The sequence below is a fragment of the Pleurodeles waltl genome, chromosome 2_2 (genome assembly GCF_031143425.1).
Source record: "Pleurodeles waltl isolate 20211129_DDA chromosome 2_2, aPleWal1.hap1.20221129, whole genome shotgun sequence".
In the NCBI taxonomy this organism is placed as follows: domain Eukaryota; kingdom Metazoa; phylum Chordata; class Amphibia; order Caudata; family Salamandridae; genus Pleurodeles; species Pleurodeles waltl.
The window spans coordinates 495,894,228-495,915,094 of record NC_090439.1 but is presented as its reverse complement, the minus strand read 5'-3'; the positions used below and the strand labels follow the sequence as shown (position 1 = coordinate 495,915,094).

General features: G+C 43.4%; 1 protein-coding gene across 2 annotated transcripts in view; it reads left to right on the top strand.

Moving 5' to 3' along the window:
• Window positions 1–20,624, top strand: part of CLUL1 (clusterin like 1) — a 147,284-nt gene extending 126,660 nt beyond the window's left edge. Inside the window, exons 8-9 of one of the 2 annotated variants that reach the window (XM_069219984.1) lie at window positions 6,914–7,089; window positions 20,064–20,624. In XM_069219984.1, coding sequence (XP_069076085.1) covers window positions 6,914–7,089; window positions 20,064–20,079 — 192 coding nt within the window. In that variant the 3' untranslated portion in view covers window positions 20,080–20,624. Of the gene's footprint in view, window positions 1–6,913; window positions 7,094–20,063 lie in introns of those variants that run through there. The other variant, XM_069219986.1, reaches the window with a different exon arrangement.
• Window positions 20,625–20,867: the final 243 nt, after the last annotated feature.

Here is a 20,867-nt window from a genome sequence, read left to right as displayed (position 1 = left end):
AGTCCTGTGGGCTACGATGGGAGCATGGGACAGGGCACAGATGGCAAAGGGACTGTCCACGCCAATCTCTCCCCAGACACCGCTTATCGGCAACCCCGATTTCCCTCCCGCAGTCGGGGAGGCAGCTTATCTAAAGTGTCAGGACTCAAAATGCAAAAGAATCAGGGACCTCTTTGATGAGAAAGGTGTTATGACCTTTAGCAGATTACTGGAAATACCTGGCTGTCCACCACTGGGTAACCTCCCCCGCAATACGTCCGCATGCAAGCAGACCCCTAACTTACTTCGAACAGTGGCTCCTAACTAGGGACACGAACAAGCGAGTCCTGTCTGATATTTATGGTTTTTTGGTTACGCCGTCTAAACTTCCCGACACATCAGCCAAACGCAGATGGGAGTTCGAGTGCGAGCGCACCTTTACAGATCGCAAGTGGTGAGATATCCTCCACAGGGCACGAGTGACAGCCCATGCCACAACCACCAAAGAAATCTTCCTGAAAATAGCCCACTATATACTGTATACTATACACCTGCTCGGATGGCTACATGGGGGCTCCGTAGCAATGGTAGGTGTTGGCGTAGATGTGGAATGGAGGGCACACTCACTCACTTGTTGTGGCACTGTCTGAAGATCACCCCCTTTTGGGGCCCAATCCTCCAGGCAATAGATGATATTTACGACACCAGCATACCACAGTTTCCTAGTTATATCCTGCTGGCCCTCCCCAACTCCCAGACATACCCACTCCGCTCTCCTAGGGGCAAGGCTATTACTCTGGCCTTGGGAGCCGCTAAGCAGCTACTGCTTGCACGTTGTGGCTCGGAGTCCATCCCTACTCACATTGACTGGTTACATAAATTGTGGGTACTTATGGGCATGGAAAAACTGACGGCAGCAGCGACTGGTACACTGCCCCTCTTCAACAAAACATGGGGCCCGGCTCTTATATATATGTCAGCAGAGTTTAGGGAACTGACCTGCCCCTCATACAACTGCATCCTGCGGCTGACAACGACAGAAGATCCTCAGGACTGAACACTAGACTTGTCCAAGCCATACCACTCTGGCCGACAATTTGAACTCTGGGTAGGCCCAACGACTGACGACAGCAAACCACTGAAATAAGGTGTCCCTCCCCCATACACTCCTCCCCCTTCTCTTCTTTTCTTTTTCTGTACCCCCCAACCCCACTGGCCACTGGGTGTAGGTGGGAGATGTTGTAATGCTACTTAAAATCAATAAAAGAGATCTTAAACCATAAAAAGACAGGCAGACACATGGCGGTATTTTGGAATACCGGATTATAATGCACAAACAATATTTTACCACACAACTCATGCAACTCTATGTCAGTGCTCATAAATTAATTTAGAATTCTAAATTAGATTCCCCATTTCATTGAGGAGATGAGTAGTATATGGAAGATGGCGGTGTCTCCATTGTTCTAATATCTAATTCCATATTGTGCCAAAGTATCTGAATCAGGGGTCTTCAACCTTTTCTATAACAGAGCTACTTCAGATCAAAGAAAATAGTCCTGAGCTACAATGGCTCCGACCATTGTTGCAGGCAGGATCACATCAAATACAATCATAATAGTGACCACACCTTGCAGGATTACTAGCAGTGACTCCCAGATGTATGTCCCAAGATTGATTGACAAAATATTGCATCATGCCAAAATATCATATCCAGAATATTGAGTAATACAATATCATAAATGTATGTATATATAAATAAGTAGATATTTACTATTCATAACTTTGCATCCACATACCTTCAAGGTACATATATCTTCAATGATAAATAGATGTGGATTTGAGAATGTAACTACAAGTAAACTTTCCTATAAATACCTTTATGATATTGTGGTACTTGATATTCTGGGTACAATATTTTGGCTGGGTGATTTTTAAAATTAGGCATTGTAAAATAACACCAAACTCCCCATTGTATAAGACAGGGTTACTAGCAGCAATATCAGGAAAAGCTTTATCAATAAAAAATGGCTCCACATGACAAATGATTAATGAAATAACAGCCACAGCAGAAAATGCCCACAGGCACAAAGGAAGTTCTAATAGCTGTAAAGCTCCTTAACTCAATTTGATCTATCATTCAAACAGCTTTAAACATGTTTTGGATTTGTAATCCTTTTGATTTCAAAGAACCATATATTAGTTTCCCAGAAATGTTTTTCTATCAAATATGACTATTTTAAATTAGGTTAACACACTCTAACAAAATCTTGTGAAAATAACATGCTCCCTAATCTAAGTGGCTATAATCCTGATTGTCGCTTTCTAAAAAGAAAAACCCTCAAATTTTGAGACAGCAGGCATGTGTAGCGCTTCCATCTTTAAAATGGCCTGACACTCTGAATTACTTACTGTGCAGGCTTCTGTACAGGGAGCTACTTTCAAGGTACTGGTGAGCTACCAGAAGCTCCAGAGCCACTAGTTGGAGACACCTGATCTAAATTTTGTATTCCCCTGGAACCGCAACAAAATACTCACCAAACTAATCTGCGTCAATGGAAGGAATAAGCATACCTTAAATACAATAAACTGTCGTATGAGAGAGGTGGAGTGGCTCTACTGAACATGGAATTTATTATTTGTGGCGCTGTTTCAGTACACTACTCCACATACACCTGAAATGGTACTAGTAACAAAACAGGGATTCAGTTTAGAAATAAATCACCTTATACTCACCTAACCACCTGAAGCACTGTAACAGTCAAGACGTCACCCTGGACCTTACACATATAGTTGAAGGGACATTTAGCTAAAGCATTGTAAGAAATGGGGCTTTTTGGTTAAAGGAGCTGGAAGCACCACTCAAGCAACAACCACAGTCCTTGTCAGGGTGAACCACAAGAATAATCACTAAGTTATCCTGTGCTCAACTCGCTGGAATCTTGGTACAAAAGCAGTCAGGCTTAACTTAGAAGCTTTATGTAAAGTATTTATGCAGCATTCTAACAGTTAAAACATAACACAAGAAAAATCCCAAACCAAGTTAAAAAAAGGACATTTTGATAGATAGAATGATGTCAGACCCCAAAAATCCAATCAGTAGAACTAGTGATATGCAATTTAAATATTTTAGTGAAAATAATGCCTAAAAGAACAAGGGGCCACTCAAGGGCATCTAATCATGCTAGACTGAGGGAAAGTAATACGTTCACGCTGACTGCCATGGAACACTGGTCGGATACAAGGACCAGGTAAGTCCCGTTGAAAAGTTACCTTCTAAGTCCAGCTCAAGGAGTTCCATTAGCTTTGGAAGAGGCCGCAAGGATCGTGATTAGCATTGGGGATAGTCATCGTTGGAGCGCCAAGAGCAGGTTGGGTATCACACAGTCGTGCTGTAGCGCCAACAGTAGTTGAGCATTGTGGATGGTTGTTGCTGTAGCTTCATGCTAGTGGTCATTGCGGGCTGTCATTGCTGTAGTGTGAAGTGCAGGTCTCGCATTGACGGTCTCCACGGACTGTGCAAAGAGCAGGTTCCACTGGAGCTTCATGTTGACAGCCGTGCCTGCGGCAGAATTTCAGCACTAACTGGCCCATTCACAGATGCGAGGAGCCCAAACTTCAGGAGTTTCACCTTTTCCTTGAGGGGGAGTAAACTCTTAGTTTGAGAGTGTGCTAAAACAAGTCCTAGTAGCTATTAAAGATCTTTTCCTACTGCTGATGGCTGTGATTTTTGACATGGGTAATGTAGTTCCTACTGTTGCTATTTAGGATTTCCTTCATTCTTCAAAATGTTATCTATTTTATCCAATCGGTGGGCAGCAATTTCTTTGGATGACATTTCCTGAATATCAGCTATTCCAAGAGTGGAAATGGTTGCTTTATTCTCAATTTTAATCTCTAGATTTTATTAAATAATTCAATCTAATTACTATCACAAAATCTCAAGAAGCAGTTGTGTACAATACAATATACAAATAAAATGGATTCTCATATATATGCTGCGGAAATGAACAAATTATCCTATTCTTTAATAACAAAGACACACCAGGAAAGCCCTCTCAGGAAAAAGGGCAAACTGAACATTTCTAAATTCCCCATCAGAGGCACAACTAAATAAATGACAACAGTATCTTTCTTTTATGTCACCAGGGTCTCTGCCTTTTCAAACACCAAACACCACTTACTCTGTGCCTGAGAGGACGAAAAGTCTGAATATTCTTTACTCAAAAGAAGCCTTTGCCTTTGGTTTTGATATCTGGAAGAAGTCCAAGAACACATGGCAATCCTTATTTAGAAATGGATACACCAGCCACGAAAGGAATCCGGAAAAGGATCCTGAAATCCTAAATCCTGAAAATGTAATCCCAGAAAAAGTGAACCATATCACAATGTCACAACATGTGACTTAACAAACCATAAATGTTTGAACAGGCTTAGCGTGAAGCAGAAGTTTCAGACTCAGAACTCACACTCAACAATTATGGACATTATCATCACTCACCCTGGATCTATTTTGATCTCATCTCTGTTTTACCACACACACTGATCGCTTGTTCATTTCTTGCTCTCTCACTCTCTCTCTTGCACTTTCCTCTCTCTCTTTCACCTATGTCTCTCTCCCTTTCTAGCCCTTCCTTTTTCTCCTCCTATTTCTCATCCCCTCTTTCTCCTTTTTACTGTGTATCTGTCCCATGTCTGTCTATAACATCATCTTCTTCTTCCAGCCCATTTATGTTTCCCCTTGTTGATTTCCACTCAACCTCTCTCTCTCACACACGTATCTCGCTCTGTAGTGTTCTCTACCTCTCTTCTGAATTGAATTTTCTCTTCCCCCTGACTAACTTTTCACTCTCTGTCTCCTTTTCTGTCTGATCCCTGCTATGAATCTCTCTTTCACTGTGGTCTCTCTGTTGTGTCCTTTTTCTCTACCAATCCATTTTTCAGTGCCCTGATCATTTTTCTCCACTTCTTCTCTCTCCATTCCCTTTCTTCTTTTTCCAGGTTCTCTCTCTGTCTCTCCCTCTCTTTCACACCCACACACACCCACATACATAAACACACATACCCCTGTCTCTCTTTTGTATACTCTTCATCTTTTCTGCTCTGTTTCTTTTTCCTGGCGGTCTTCTCCCTTTCTCTTCCCTATCTCTCACACCTCTCATTCTCTTGTGTCTCTTTGTAATGTCCTCTTCCTTTCATCTCTCCTGGCCTTTGGCCGGTGCTTTCATCTTTCTTTCCTCTGCTTTATTTCTCCTTCTCTATGCCCTTTTGGCCTGTGACAGCGAGACAGCCTTTTTGCTAGGGACCTTCACCCCCATGGAAGGATAAATGAAATATGTTTCAAGTTTGTTTTCTTCTTCTGAGACTGCTACAGTGTATCACATCCGAGCAGACTGCCAACTGGTAGCAGCTGTTCATTGGTTTACAGGTTTTAACATCAGTCACCCCACTGCAGACGGGGATGAGTGGTCTATTCCATTGCGAGAAAACTTGGATCTTCCTACTACAGGGTCTCTGAGGGTTTTATCGCATGTCCCTGCACAGGCACAACATTTACTTGAGTCCAAGAGTTTGCATCTAAGCTCTTTTAATGGAGACCAAAGGTATCTTCATAGAATTTAGTTGGTTAGGATACAAAGATTTACTTAAAACTGTCTTTGGAGTGAGCAAGTTTAAATTGTTTGTCAGATGAAAGTATAGCTAATCTCTTATCTAAGAGATTGACATCACTGACATGCAGCTCTATCATCAACACATGAAACAGTTAAGGCAGACAGTTATACAGTGATCTTCCTTCATCTCACAATTTATACATAAACTGCAATAAGCCAAAAGCTGTCATTGAATAGGGTCACCCACCTCTTCTGATATAATTTTTGTCATTGCAGGATAGTGTCACAGAGGAAGCTTCATGTGCAATGTAAAACTGTTTTTTTTTGTTTTATACATAGAGTTTACACCTCCTGAGGCCCCACAGACCTACAGACACCAGGATCACTAATGATTCAGGCGTGAAAAATGTCCTCTAGTAACAAGGTGGGGGCAATAACATGTGGCCATCATTGTTCCTGCATGTTTCTATGCATTTTTCTGCTGGAGTTTTGACCAGATAGTTCGCAGGCAAAGTGCCCATATGAAAAACTCTGGAAATGCAAATGGCAGACCTCCAAACAATATATATTAGAATGTTGTGAGGGGGCTATTAGGAGAAATAGAAGATTGGTGGAGGGTGAGTCGGGGAGACATCATTGTTTGCAGTGGCTGCAACCGGGAGTGGGAAGGGAAGCCATGGAGTAGCTCAAGTAGGGGAGGAAACAAAAATAAAAGCAAAAATAACAGGTCAGGGTAGCAATGGACTAGCTGGGTAGCGGGGAGGAGTGAGCAACACAGAGCACACAGTGGAGCATTTAAGGGGGAAGCAGCACAAGAGGGAGAGATCAAAAACCCTTGTGAAATGCTAGAAGAAAAAAGTGGTTCACTGAATGTCTGCAGTGAAAGGATACCAATTACTCAATCACCCCAAAAAGCTAGTTTTCAAGGCAGGTACAAACAAAAGAAGAGAAGGAAAAGTAATCAAATAGGAATCAAATGAAAGTGAGAAAAGCTAACCGGCGGAAGGCAATGGGCTGGCTCTAAGCCTAGTGTAAGTTTTGCTAAGTCCACAAGAGGCCTTTCAACAACAGACAGCTGTAGGCAAGACCTAAAAGGAGCATGTTGGACTTACCCGCAATTGTTACAGGTAAGTTATGATATAAAAATTGTTTTTAGCCTGCAAGGCATTTAACTGTAAAACTGAAAAAAACGTTGGTAGAAAGCATTGACCTTTTCAGTGGCTTGATTTAAATATTGTGCTTTTTTGCTGAGATCTTATTAAGGTGCAAAGTTAATAAATAATTGTTCAATTAATATAAACTCATGGAACTGTATTTTCCAGGTCTCTTCATGGCACAACGATGGGGATTCTGCAAGAAGGAATGAAACAATAGTGGACGTGAATATCTTGAGCTCGCCTGTATTTTCTGTGAGAGTTCCACCTGATTTAGACATTGAAAATCCAAAATTCATTGAATATGTAGCAGACCATGCGTTACAACTTGCTAGAAAAAACGTGTAAGTATGGTCCATAATGATGACATTTGTAGTCTATTGTCATCAAATTGAAACTGGGACTTCCAACAGCCAGTGTATGTCTTTCTTTAGGTCTTTCACCTTATTTGCATTTCAATTGCAAGTTTTATCCTAATACAAATGATGTGAACACTGCCCTTCCAGCTATCAGACACTAATCATCTGACTTTCAGTTATTTATAGCATCAAATGCAGACGAACTGGTTTCACACCATTTCTGCACTAAAATCAGCACCTCTAATAAATCGGACTGATCTTTTTTCAAGAAAACTTCCCTAATCCCCCTCGACCACTGTGATGATGAAAACGGTGGACCAAGAAATTCTGCTCAAAGGACTGGAAAGGTGTTTGAGGACTTGCGCTGCCATGCATTCAATCATTCTTCTCAACCACAGCCCAAAATGTACATATCAGGCCAGTGGATCCATCTCTATGACAGGAGCTATGTGGCGAACCCCTTGAGATTAGTTTTAGGGCAGCACTTGAACAACACAAGGTGAATTTTCAAATGTATACAGATTGATCCCAAATCCGCTTCGGCTCGTAGACAAGAGCATCATTCCAACATTACCTCACTCCTGGTCTATGTATTTCACTGAATGAGTGAGCGTTCTTGTTCATGAACAAAGGGGAACTGAGAGCTCATTGCACTTCAAATATCACATTTTTATGGAAGAGCGATCCAGTTACCCCACCACATGTATTCAGTGGGTGAAAGTTCCCGATCTCATGCATTCTGGCCACCGATTCCCTTCTCTGTTTTAACTTCACTGGCAATTCGATATGTTTTCCCTTTTCTCCTGAACACGTTCTATTTTTGTGTTTTGAGTAGCATTCAATCCCTCCAACTCTTCTGTTAGTTAAGCGAGAGAAGCATTATTTAGCATTACCCTCTCACTCCATGGCAGCTTCAGTGCCAAGGAAAACACTGTATGGCACATGCTAAATGTCTTGTAGTATGTGTGTTGACAGTAAATGTTTTTAAGTTGATTTGAGGATATACCTAGTTTCACGTCTTCTGCATTTGGCAAATGTATCTTCTTCAGGAGATGCATATTTTCTCTTTGCCTTTTTATACATGACAGAGCTCTCTGACGTTGACAAAACTACGTATTCCACTTATACATCTGCCATACCCATCATCCTCCCAGTGGCCATTTTGGCTAACTGCCTGCAGCTGTGTGTGCCTCTGATATTTTTGACTTTATAGCTACTGAAAAACGATCAAGGAAGACTGATGGACGACACATCTGTGGATTTCAGCAAAAATTGAACTTTGTTCCAAACGCCCTTCATAGAAAAGCTAAGCACAACTGGTGTGGGTCCGGCGCTGTAACTGTGGTAAAAACTGTGCACATGACACAGAAATAAGAAGGTCTGGGGAGAGAGCGGACCAATTGGATGACACAACAATCAGTAGTATTGCTCATAATATGTGTTACATTCAGCTGTCACTCTGCAGGACTGCAAAGGATGCTATGCAACTTCGAAGATCACAGTAACATCTGCTGCATGGTTAATAATTCAGCATAACTGGCAAATAAGGGATTTAAGAAACCTAAACTGGGATTAAGGTGGTGACAGTAAATGTTTTAAGTTGATCTGACAGCAGCCTTGTGTAAATTGTGCATTTGAGGTAGGGAAGTTGTAAGCCTTGGAGTGGAGTGGCGAAGCCGTGTGCAGCCCGGAGAGATGGCTCGAGCAATTCAGTAGGATGGTTTGAGCAGCTCGGTAGGATGGCTCGAGCAGCTTGGCTGCCTCAAGCTAAACAGCAGGATGGCTTGGAAGACATGATTAGATGTCCCTCGCATAGCCTTCCACGCTTTGAGCATGAACTGATGAAAGGTTTCTAAAATGATCCAGATGTATTTAAAAGGTTAATAGCGTAGAGCCAATGCAGCGCAATGTAGTTTTTGGAAAACAAGTTTTTAGGTCACAACTACAAACAAATGTAGCTTTCTGTTGGTAGACTTATTGCTTCCAAAAAATAGCAACACTTAGAGTGGCATTTCGGTCAGCCCTTTGCTCTTGATTGAATGGCTTTATTGTCTATCTCAGTTGTCTGCTGTTGATTCAAAGGCTGTCCTCTCTAACCTTGCCTTTGTTATGGGGCAAAAGCATTTTGGTTTCAAAGTGTTCTGATTGCAGGAGTTGCATCCATGTGTTTCTTTTTAAACAAGGGGAACCCTTGCAGGTGCAATTCAGGCTTCTTGATTCCTTTTTGCTTGCCCCTTGTACTGCTTTTGCTGCTCACTCCACTCCCTACTACCCACTCCCCATGTTAAATTATTTATTTATTTTTCTATTTTTATGAGGTGCTGCTAGGCTGCTCTCTTCCTTTTTTTAACACTTTAATCTATCATTCTAACAAAGCCATTTACAATGTTGGAACAGTAAATAAAAAATGGCCGCTTAGTGGCACAGTGCATGCACACCTTCAGACGCTCACATGCACAATGGCACTCACCTCTGAATGGAGTTTCTTTATTAGAAAATCCACTGCAAGATTGACAGACATCAGTACACAAGTGTCTTGATGCATGTGCACACATGCAATTGGCAGCAAGCTTTAGCAAAGCCAATAGCTCTGCCGTTTAGAGCCAATACCTATTGGCTTTGCCAATATCTATTATCTTTAGGGATGACAATAATGAATGTCAAACCCTACAGTGAAGCAGCCTTAACCTAGCAGCGGTCATCTTTAGCTTTTAGTGCAGCCACCCCGTCCAGCATTAAACATATTCGGTCTGATTCTTTGTAGTATGTTTTGTAGTGCTACAAAATGTACTACACATCATACGTTTTGCCACTACATATGTGTGCAGCCTTCTCCGCCTGTCTGTGTAAGCATAGATTTTAGTTGTAACTGTGAGAGGGACAGAGGGCAGTGGGTGGACAAAGTAGCAGACTTACTACTAACAGGGGTGGGATAGAGATGAGTAAGAGGGATATAGGAATGGTCAGGGAGGGGTTTAGTGAGGAATGCCACGACCCACATAAGTGTAAGACAACTATTTTACTCTGGAGGTGGGGATATGTAACTAACACTTTACACTTGGCGTTTGGGGGTACAAAAGTAGTAAACTTTCTACAAAGTGTAAACTTAGTCAAAAGTGTAACTTACATTTGTGAATCAGGCCCACTGTGTTAATGGTCAGAGTGTCACTAGACTCTCCAAAAGACCAGGGGGAGCATTGGTGGCAAAGACACAGAGTAGGGATTTGAACTTTTTGACCCTGTGACCTTGACATTTATAAACTCAGTTTCTTGCAGTGGAATACAAAAGCTTTTCAAAGCTTGGAGTGGAACAGCAAACAGTGAGCAGTGCAACAAGCATATTAAGAGGGTATGGCAGTATATATCTGCGGTGAACATCTAACATTGCCCAGAATCACTTTCAGTCTCCCACGCCACAATCACATCAGACCACACTTGAAGGATCTCCCCATTGGTTCCCCATTCACAAAAGAGCACAATTCAAAGTCCTCTCTAACACTTTCAACGCACTACATAACACTGGCCCAGCATACCTCATCAGTTGCATCTGCTTACAAACGTAACAGGTACCTCCACTCATCAGGACTCCTACTTGCACAAACCCTACTCTACAGAAAACCAACAACTGTATCGCTCCCAAAGCTCAGACTACTTGTCACTGCACATAAGAGCCTCCTTCTCACTTCTCGAATTCCACAGTAAGATGAAGACATAGGTGTTTGACTAGTCCCACTAGGCTCTAGATGTGGCTAGACTCACAAGTGCTCAGTGACAGTATACCTTCCCGGATGATAATGCACTCTACAAATCTGCATAGCAAAACAATCCATGCAAACGCTTCTACCATCTGGAAATATACTGTATACTGTACTGTACTGTAGGAAATGGAATCTACTGTTTTGGCACACTCCCAGAGTGAAGGGAGCAGGCCACCATGAGAGGGCTGTTGGGTAGAGTACCCTGTGTTCAAGGGGTCATGTTAGTACAGAAGGGAAATGATGGCTGCACCAAAATAAATACACAATTCCAGGGCAGATCAGTTGTAACAGTGAACTGGTGTATCCCCTGTGGTTTGTGCCCTGATGTGCTGCTACTCACATTGCCAACACTTCCGCAAAACAATGGTGATGAGGATGGCAGCCCCAGCCTCAGAGGTTCCTCGTGCAGCTCCACCTCACCTGGCTGCCAGCGGATATGAGTCTTTTGGGTGCCTGATGATGTAGGCACACTGACCAACAATCCCTGTGAATGCTCCTCACCAGGGCCGCAGTGAGTGAAGGAGGGTGTGGTGCCTATTATGGCCGTGCAGTGTCATGGCTCCTCGTCAAGCCCACCAGGGGGGCTCACACACCACAAAGATACAGCGTATTGCTTAGTTCAGCCTACATGAGAAATCCACTTCCTTGACACTGTCTGGTCCTGGATGTGTTAACCATAGAAACTAGACTACCTCTGCTCGGCCTGCATAAACAATTGACCCACTAAACTTCTGGCAGCAACTCTCTCTCTACACAAGTGAGAGGAAGGTGTATTTAGGATGTGAGTGAGGTTAATACATTAAAGCTGATACCCTGAGCCACTCACAAATACTGCTGCTGCTTTCACCAGTCCACACAGCCCAGTAAAACATGTCACCCTACTGAGTCGTAGAAGACTAGCAACCACCAAACAACTCGCTATAGACAAGTGCCCATGACAGGCATTTTAGCGATTGAACCTTTTGCCACCCACACAGAGCTCCAAATGGAAGATATAGGTGAAGGGATAAGAGTTATATATTCTAATGTCACAGGAGAGGCTGCCAAACTCCAGAGGGCGCTGCTCTTCCACCTGTCAGGAGCAGACATTACAAACTATCTCACACACTCACAGAAGCCCTCAAAGCCCATTATTAACCCATGGTGAAACTCAATTATGAAAAGTTAATCTTCCACCAAGCACAAAAAGAGCCAGATGAGTTGCAATTTCACGGATGAATGTGAGGAGGTCTGCACACAGATCATGTAGGGGTGAGTGTCCTCAAGCTCAGAGAACATATCCACCAACTGCCATGCATGCCCCTCAATAATATTATGACCCTAGACTAATCTAAATAGCTGTCCCATATGGATGTAGCACTACACAAACAGTTTAAAACTGAACCTGTCAACCTGGTTACAGCCGTAAACCCTCCCTCTAAAACCAAATCATGCCAACCACCTCAATGGCCATGTGGATACTGTGGTGGACTGATGCACTGCCCAGTGGAATGCCCAGCACAATGGAAAATCTGTATGGTGTGCAAGAAGATTAACCACTTTCCCAAAGTATGCCGCTGGAGCCAATGCCTCGATTCTGCACCAAGAAAGGCTGTAAACATAGATGGATGGAATGGGGGAGCTGACTGATATGGACGATGACAACCTGGTTGCGGTGGTCTATACTGACAGTGCGGTAGGCACAGCCCAAGGTGCAGTCCAGACTAAAATGTCAAGTCCTATTAGAGACTGTGAGACCTGAAATCCTTGGTGTGGTAATCCCCTAAACTCTTTGCCTTCACCCCTCCTATTTTGCTGAACTCCGTTTAGGCTTGAGGTCTTTAGTACTGGTTAGCAGTGTAAAGTGCACAAAATGCTTGTGCTCTCACCTTTAAACATGGTAAAAGTGGCCTACACCTAATTGACACATTTAATCTGATTGTAAGTCCCTAGTAAATGATACTGAATGAAACCAGGGCCTGTAAATTAAATGCTACTAGAGGGCCTGTTGCACTCATTGCACCACCCACTAAGGTAGCTCTTTAAAAACATGTTTCACTCCTGCCCCTGCAGCCTGTGTGTGCAGTTTGAAATTGCCATTTCGAACTGGCAAAAAAACATCTGCCAAGCCTAAACCTTCCTTTTGAATACTTATACATCACCCCTAAGGCAGGCCCTCAAGGCTCATAGGGCATGGTGCATTGTATTTAAAAGTTAGAACAAGTGTACTTACGTTTTACATGTCCTGGAAGTGAAAAACACCTAAAGTCATTTTTCACTGTTGTAAGACCTATTTCTCCTATTGACTAATACTGGGTTACCTTATTAAATGTATTAATTACTAACTTTAGATTGGGAGCAGATAGAGATATGCTGTTTAAGCACAAATTAATTGTAATTTAACATCCTCTTTCATGGTGAAGTCAGATTGTAAGCTACAATTTTAAAAATGTCATTTTTAGAAAGTTGGCATTTTCTTGTCCTAAGCCATCTTTGACTTCTGCCAGTGTCCTGAGTCACATGACTGTGAATGACTCTACTGTTGGGGTTTGTGTATTACTTCCATACAGTAACACAAAGGGGGTTTAGGTGTGGACAGGACTCAAATTTGCTCTATTTTTCTAAATTAGTTTGCAATTTTTCAGGTGTTGTATTTTCATTGTATTACTGTTTGCGTACTGCATAAATACTTTACACATTGCCTCTAAGTTAAGCCTGACTGTTTGTGTGCCAAGAAACCAGAATGTTAAGCAGTAGTTAATTTAGTGACTTTTGTGGTTCATCCTGACAAGGATTGTTGTGTTGGCTGAGTGGGGCTTCCACCCCCCTAACCAATAACCCAATTTGTAACAGGGACTTAGAGGGACTACTGAGCTTGCAGCCATCACCAACACTGGGGCTTCAATCAGTGTAATGTCACAGTACACCTATACCCCAAGCTACCACTTCACCCTGTGAAGGTCACAGTATACACATATGGCATGATAAAACCCCTATCGTAGAAAATACAGTTCACCTCCGATATTAATCATGATCGGAGGTCCATCACTGTGTATTTTACCAGATAAGGCACGGACATGCTCCTGAGCTGTCGAACCGTGGATGACCTCTACCTTATACAGTTTACTCTCGGGGCACACACCAGCCCAGCTAGAAGACATTCTCACAGAATTCCAGAGCATATTTGAGGGCATCTGGTGTCTTCAGAACAGAATGGTCTTCCACCACATTTACCAGTCACTACAACTGGTGGCACTGAGGCACTGTAGGGTCGCATTTCACCTACGGCTTAAATTGGAGGCGGAACTGAAAATGTTGGAGGATGCATACATAATCAAAAGACTGCAAAGATCTAACGAAATGGATGTTCCTGATTACTGAAAGCTTTCAAACCCAAGCAGCCAGGGGAGCTGCGGATATGTGTGGACATAAGGGCACCAAATGTAGCAGTTAAAAGAGAAAGGCATCTCACCCCAACGGTTGGCAACATAGTCAGTGAGCTAAGCAATGTGGTTCTAGAAAATGCAGCTTCGCTCACATTATCATCAGACCATGCTGCATCCAGCCTCCCACTACACTGCAACATTTTCAATTCATGAAGGCCTCTATATGTGCAAAGGATTCCACTTTTGAAAATCTAGTGCTGCAGAAGTATTTCAGAATACCATAAAGGAAGTGCTAGCCATCCTCCCAGGGGTCATTAATGTGAGTGACAACATATTAGTGTATGCTGCATCCATAGAAGATCACAGTGTCTGGATTATGAGTGCACTGCATAGTCTTAAAGACAATGGGTTAATGTTCCACAAAGAAAAGTGTGAGTTCCTGAGAAACAACATCTGTTTTTTGCATATTTGATCTCTGTAGCTGGTGTGGCCCTGGATTCTGACAAGGTGCAGGATGTCAAGACCTATCTTGTGTTTCAGAAGTCTAGCGCAGGTGGTTCATCAAAGATTTGACAACACTCACCTAGCCATTACGAGAACACAGAAAAATGTCAGATAGACAAAGATGCCTTGTCGGCTAACACCACCCTGGCCTATTTTGATTCAAATAAAGATACCCAGCTCTCCCTAACTGACAGTCCCACAGGTTTTGGTGCTGTGTTATCTCAAAAATAGAGTTGCGGAGAGTGTGCTCCGGTGGCCTACACTAGCAGAGCACTGATACCCACCAAAGAGAGCTATTCGCAGTTTGAGAAAGAGGATATTGCTATTCACTGGGGCTGCCATCACTTTCATTTCTACATCTATGGATATCCTTTCGTGGTATGTACCAACCACAATTCCCTAGGGCCTGTATTCCAAGGATTGGCATCTAAAACGCCACCCTGCATAGAAAAGTGTGCGCTCAAATTCCAAGAATACCCCTTTACTGTGAAATACAAACCAGGTTCCTACAACCCGGTGGAGTATTTGTCCCAACACCCAAAGGCAGCAACTCAGCAAGAGGAGTGTGAGGCCCAAGAGATGAAGGAATATGTCAGGTATGTTGTGGAGTGATCCCAACCAAAACCTATGACTATGGATGCACTTGTGACAGATACCCAACATGACGACTGCCTACTGCTAGCCCTCACAGCAGCCGAAACAGGGGTGTCAGAAACCATGCGATTTTACTAGAGACAAAGAGCTTGAAAAACTCTAGATACACTGTACTGTACAATATATGCCATGAACTGGTGAGTGATAAAAAGGGGTGCCTATTACATGGACACCTGTCTAATCAAGTCAAAAACACTTTATTCAACCAATGTCGACCATAAAAGCACATAAAAAACATCAGCTACAAAAGTAAGTATGTACAAAAGCATCTGCATAGAATAAGTATTAGAAACATGTCAAAAGCAGTTGTTCCATAGGAAATAGTATTGCGCAATTGCGTATATACTGTCTAGTCATTCCCAGCAGTTTGAGTTCCTAGTCCATCCAGCTGGCACAATTGCATGTCAGAAGCAAAAAGTCATCTATGGCAAAAGGTATGGTTCCTCCAGCTAGATGAATTAGTAGGAAGTGCTAATAAGAGCTGCATTCCCTTCCAAGTCACCCTGAACCTCCAGCCCCATTGTCACCGAAGAGGGGCCTTGGCACTCATGGGTTTGCAGCAGTCTAGAATTTGGGAGTTTATTAGATGTCCAGTTGTGATTCCAGTGATGCTGAGCAAAGGCTTCTTCAGGGAACACAGATCATTACTGATAATATTGATATGGGGTGCAGGAAGGCGCAGAATGGCGATCTACAAATTATACGTCCCCCTCTCAGAAGATGACCTTGGGGTGTGGAATTAGAAACACTACTATGCAGCCACCCACTTTCAGTGGCCAATGCGCTGGTTGGGTGGCAACTGCACATTGAATTGGGGAAATCATTTGATGGCTCTCAGCCGTCCTGTGTCCTCAAATGGTTGATATGCTCATATGGGGTGGCACCAAGTGAGGGAGGGAACATCCTCATGAAAGTGGTGAGGTGTTGCTTGGGGTCCTATATGACCGCACAAAACAGGCAGACGCCATGTGCACCTGAACACCCACTTAGGACACTACACAGCTGCACTGTCCTATGGTTATAATGCAATGTGCGACTCTGAGCAAAAGCGGGCCTTCACACATGAGGGAACCGGTTCACAGATAAAATGCTTCTCCCCTTTGATGACCTGGTGGAGATCAATGGCCTGCCACTGGGAATTTTCTATATTTACTCCTCTCATGCCCCTTCACTTGACCTGGAATAGAAAACATGGTGTCCCTAAGACCTCACCTCTTCTACATGTCCTACTTACTCATGGATAGACCAAAAGCACAGTGATCAGCTTAAACAATGCTGTGTGCCGGGGCAGGATGCAACCACTGATATCATTAAAGGCAGACTCAGAGACTACACTTGGGCAGGGCTTCTCAGACATGCGATGGAAGCACTGTCTAAGGATGGTCAAACACATATCCATCAGCTCAAGACGTGCTATTCAGCAATCTGCACCACACCTATCTGACCTCCAAGCGGGTAGCCCGAATGCTCCCAGAGGCAAGGAATACCTGCCCAGGCTGCTCCACAGTAGCAACTGATTTTTCCACATGGTATTGAGTTGCCCGAGCATCAGTGTCTATTGGGACGAGATACTGGCACATATATGATGTAACGAGCAGGCAAATACCCAAGCAGACCAAACACTGTGAAGTAGGACTGACAAAACATACCAAAAAACACAAGAATTTGAACAATTGTGTCTATTTAGTCCTTGGGCTGGCCAAGCAAAACATAGCCATGCACAGAAAATCATCCCTCATAGCCATACTGGAAGTCTGGCTAAGAGCCCTGAAAACTGGGATGCTTGCTGAGCTCGGTGCATGACACAAACAAGGCCCAAACACAAGGGTGTTCTCACCACCTATAACAGGAAGGGCTCCCTGTCCACAGTAGTGGCCAAGTCTGACAAGCGACCACCCTGAATAACAGACAGGGAGACATGCAAGCAGTATCTTGTCTTAGGACTCCTCAGGAATGCACTTTGTGACAATTCATATTGTATAATGCTATCAATCTATCACCAAGTCTTGTTATACTGTAGCATCTACTGTATGGACATATCAGTTTTTTCTTGTGAGACGGCTGTTTTAGAGGTCATCTTGTTGTTAAAATGAAAAAATAATAAAGACATATGTGGAAAGAAAATACCAGACAGCTGGTACATGGTGGTCATCACAGATGATTATTCACAGTACCCTGAAATTGAAATAGTGTCCACCATGGCAGCTAGCGAGATCATTCCCAAACTTGAGAAAATCATGGCCACCCATGAGCTGACAACGGACCTCCATTGCAGAGTCAAAGCAAAGTGGAGTACTTAAAATACTAGATCATAACCTACCAGAAGATCACACCCGCTAGCCCCAAGCCAACAGGGAAGTCAAGCACTTCCTACGTAACATAAACAAGGTAATAAGGATTGCCCAGCATGATCAGTAACAACTAGAGTGGGCCATATATATTCCTTTCTGTGGGGTATCACCAGACTCCCCACACCATGACTGGGCTGGACCCAAGTCAGGTCTGCATGGGGTGAGTGATTCGAGACTGCATTCCTCATCAATCCAGCTTAGTGCAGCTTGTCATAGACGGCTACTGAGTGTTCCAGTGACGCCAAGAGTCCAACATTTGGTGCAGAACCAATAGACTGGCCTAACTGTTGGACATGCAAGCAGGCGATATTGTCATGGTCAAAGATCGGTACCTGGGTAGTAAATTCAGATTGCTGTTTGAGCCCGAGCTGTGGCCAGTGGCAAAGTGACAATGCACCATGGTCACTGTCTGGCAAGTGGACAAAGAGGTTACAAGGAATGTGTTGTTTTTTTAAGCAGTACTGAAGCCTAGAGCCCAAGAGAAGTCTGGTGGGCTCACATAAAAAGCAAGATAAGTTGGAGCATGTATATGGTCATGTCCTGGAGATAAGATCCCTGGGTGTAAGGACTGCTCCTTTACTGGATGGGAGGAGAGAGGTCTTGGACGAGGGAAGTCTGAGTCTTCTACCAACCTGACGTACCAGTAGTTGTGTTATGCTGAAAATAATTGGTGTCTCAGTCCATTTGGCAATCTATTGCATTTTGTTACAGTGGCAACTGCTGCCAGGAAGGGCTGGTGGGGCAGCACTTGGAGCGAGGGGTAGGGCAATAATACAAAAAAAATTTAAAATAAGAAAACTTACCTGCCTCCGCCTCTCCCGCTGCCTTGGTGCTTCTGTGCTTGCCTTGCTCCCCCTACCCACCCCTTTCAGATACTTCTCTCATACTGTTACACAGCATGAGAGAAGTGCCAGGATTGGCCTGAGCAGGCTGAAATGACACTCAGTTAGGGGATGGGAGCCTGCGTTTGGTCTCCATCCGGCTGTGAAATACAGCTCAGGTGGAGAGTTCTAAGTGAACATGTCAGTTTGGCCAGCCTCAGACTGGGGGCCAAACTGACATGCGCACTTAGAGTGCACCTAGCACTCTGCCCTGCTGATGCGGAGGATGCTGACCCCGCCCTAGCTAAGCTGAAAAATAAAAGATAATAAAATACTTTTATTGTCATTTTATTTTTCTGCTGCCTTTCAGCATTGGGGTGACGCTCCTCTGCCATAGGGGAGGGATCGCCCCTGATTTATTATTAGTTGGGGAGGAATGTACTCTTGTGGCACACTCTCAGAGTGATGGGAGCACCTCACTACGAGAGAATCCTGTGTTCTAGGGGTCGCATTGGGTCAGACAGGAAGTCATATTTGCATGGAAATAAAAAGGCCTGCACTGTTCCGGGAAGGTCTGTTGCAACAGCCAACTGGTGTATCCCCTGTATTTTTTGCCCTGCGGCACTGCTACTCACGCTGCCGACACCACCACACAACATAGAACAGTTTAGTGCTATCTACCCAAATGTGTTGTCAGTCTTCTTTTGCTTTTTTTAGGTATGTTACATGTATAAAATCATCAGTGAACACGACCTGTATGGCTCAAAAATACTTTTGCGCCCTGTCAAAAGATTATGGGACATATTTAAGAGCCCCAACCGCCATTCTAACACCACATTAGCATAATTTTTTTTTACGCTAATGTGGCGTTAGAAGGCCAAAAACACCTCACCGTATTTACAAAGTGGCGCAATGCATACATTGGCCCACTTTGTAACTCATTGCGCTACATTATGCCTGCGCGAGGCCTAATGTATGCAAAGGGGGGTGGGGCAAAAAAATGGTGCAAAGAAATCTAAAAGATTTCTTCTCGTCATTTTTTTTGGCACGTTTAATGCCTGCTCAGAGCAGGCGTTAAAAGGAGGCTCCCATTGGTTACAATGGGTCTCTGGGTGTTTTGCAGGATTAGCATCAAAATCTTTGACGCTAATCCTGCAAAGCGCTAGACTGGATAAAAAATTATGATGCTAGGCCCCATACTACCGCCATGGTGCGCCGTATATTGAATACGGCGCACACATGGTGGCGTTAGGGGGTGCTCAGGGGGTGCAAGAATACGGCGCACACATGGTGGCGTTAGGGGGTGCTCAGGGGGTGCAAGAAAAGTGAGCTGCACTAAGTGCAGTGCCACTTTTCATAAATATGCCCATATGGTTTTAATTACTGCGTCACCAAGGTCCCGAGAAGGGTATTCTAAGCAATTTATAAAGGACTGGTTATTGTTCACTCAGAAACTTTTGTAATAGTATTATGACTTCTTAATAATATGACTTCTTAATTATTCAGGCAAGAACATGAATGAAATGTCATCAGTGAGGAATCCAGACGACAACCACTAGACGCGAGGACCCATCGAAATTCGATATAGTGGAGGCGCGTTCACGACGATCTGTACCCAAGGAACATTGATCCCTCTGCAGTCTCAATATTACACATCATGTCTTGTGACACATCATCGCTAAAATTGAGACATGCCCATCAGACAGAGAAACTGAGAACGGATGGGCGCGAATCCACTTTAATATTTACTTATTCTTAAAGCATTTGGGAATCAATAATTCTAAAGCTAACTTTGTGGCGCGGTGTAGCTTTCCAGTAATTAAATGTCCACATTTCTTTTCCTTGTTGTTAATGAACTGCTAGTTTATCTATAATTCCCAATAAGATGTCTGCATTTTATAATTGTAGGATTTATGGTGTATGCAATGGAAACATAGAAGTTCAGGCACTCGCTATGTGTGTGTGTTTTAACAACAGCAAGTCAGTTTTGGTCAGTTTATTGCCATGGACTGGATGTTTTTGCAAATAAAATGTACACTAACTTTCGGTAATTTGGACTCTGGTGTCGAAAGAGTGGTATAGTAAGCACGATTGTTTAATCCTGGCCCTCAGCATTGTGTTTTTTCCTACATCTAGAATTTTGGAATTCTTGCTCACCTGGTATTCCTGTTCAGAAACGTTTTAAGGCATGGGCAAAGTGGGCTATGTCCCAGGGCCTCAGCCTTTTAGGGGGCCTCGGATAGAGCACCGGATAGAGCTGCCGGATCACCTTTAATAATTCTTAAACAGATTGTTTTAAATACTGTTTCC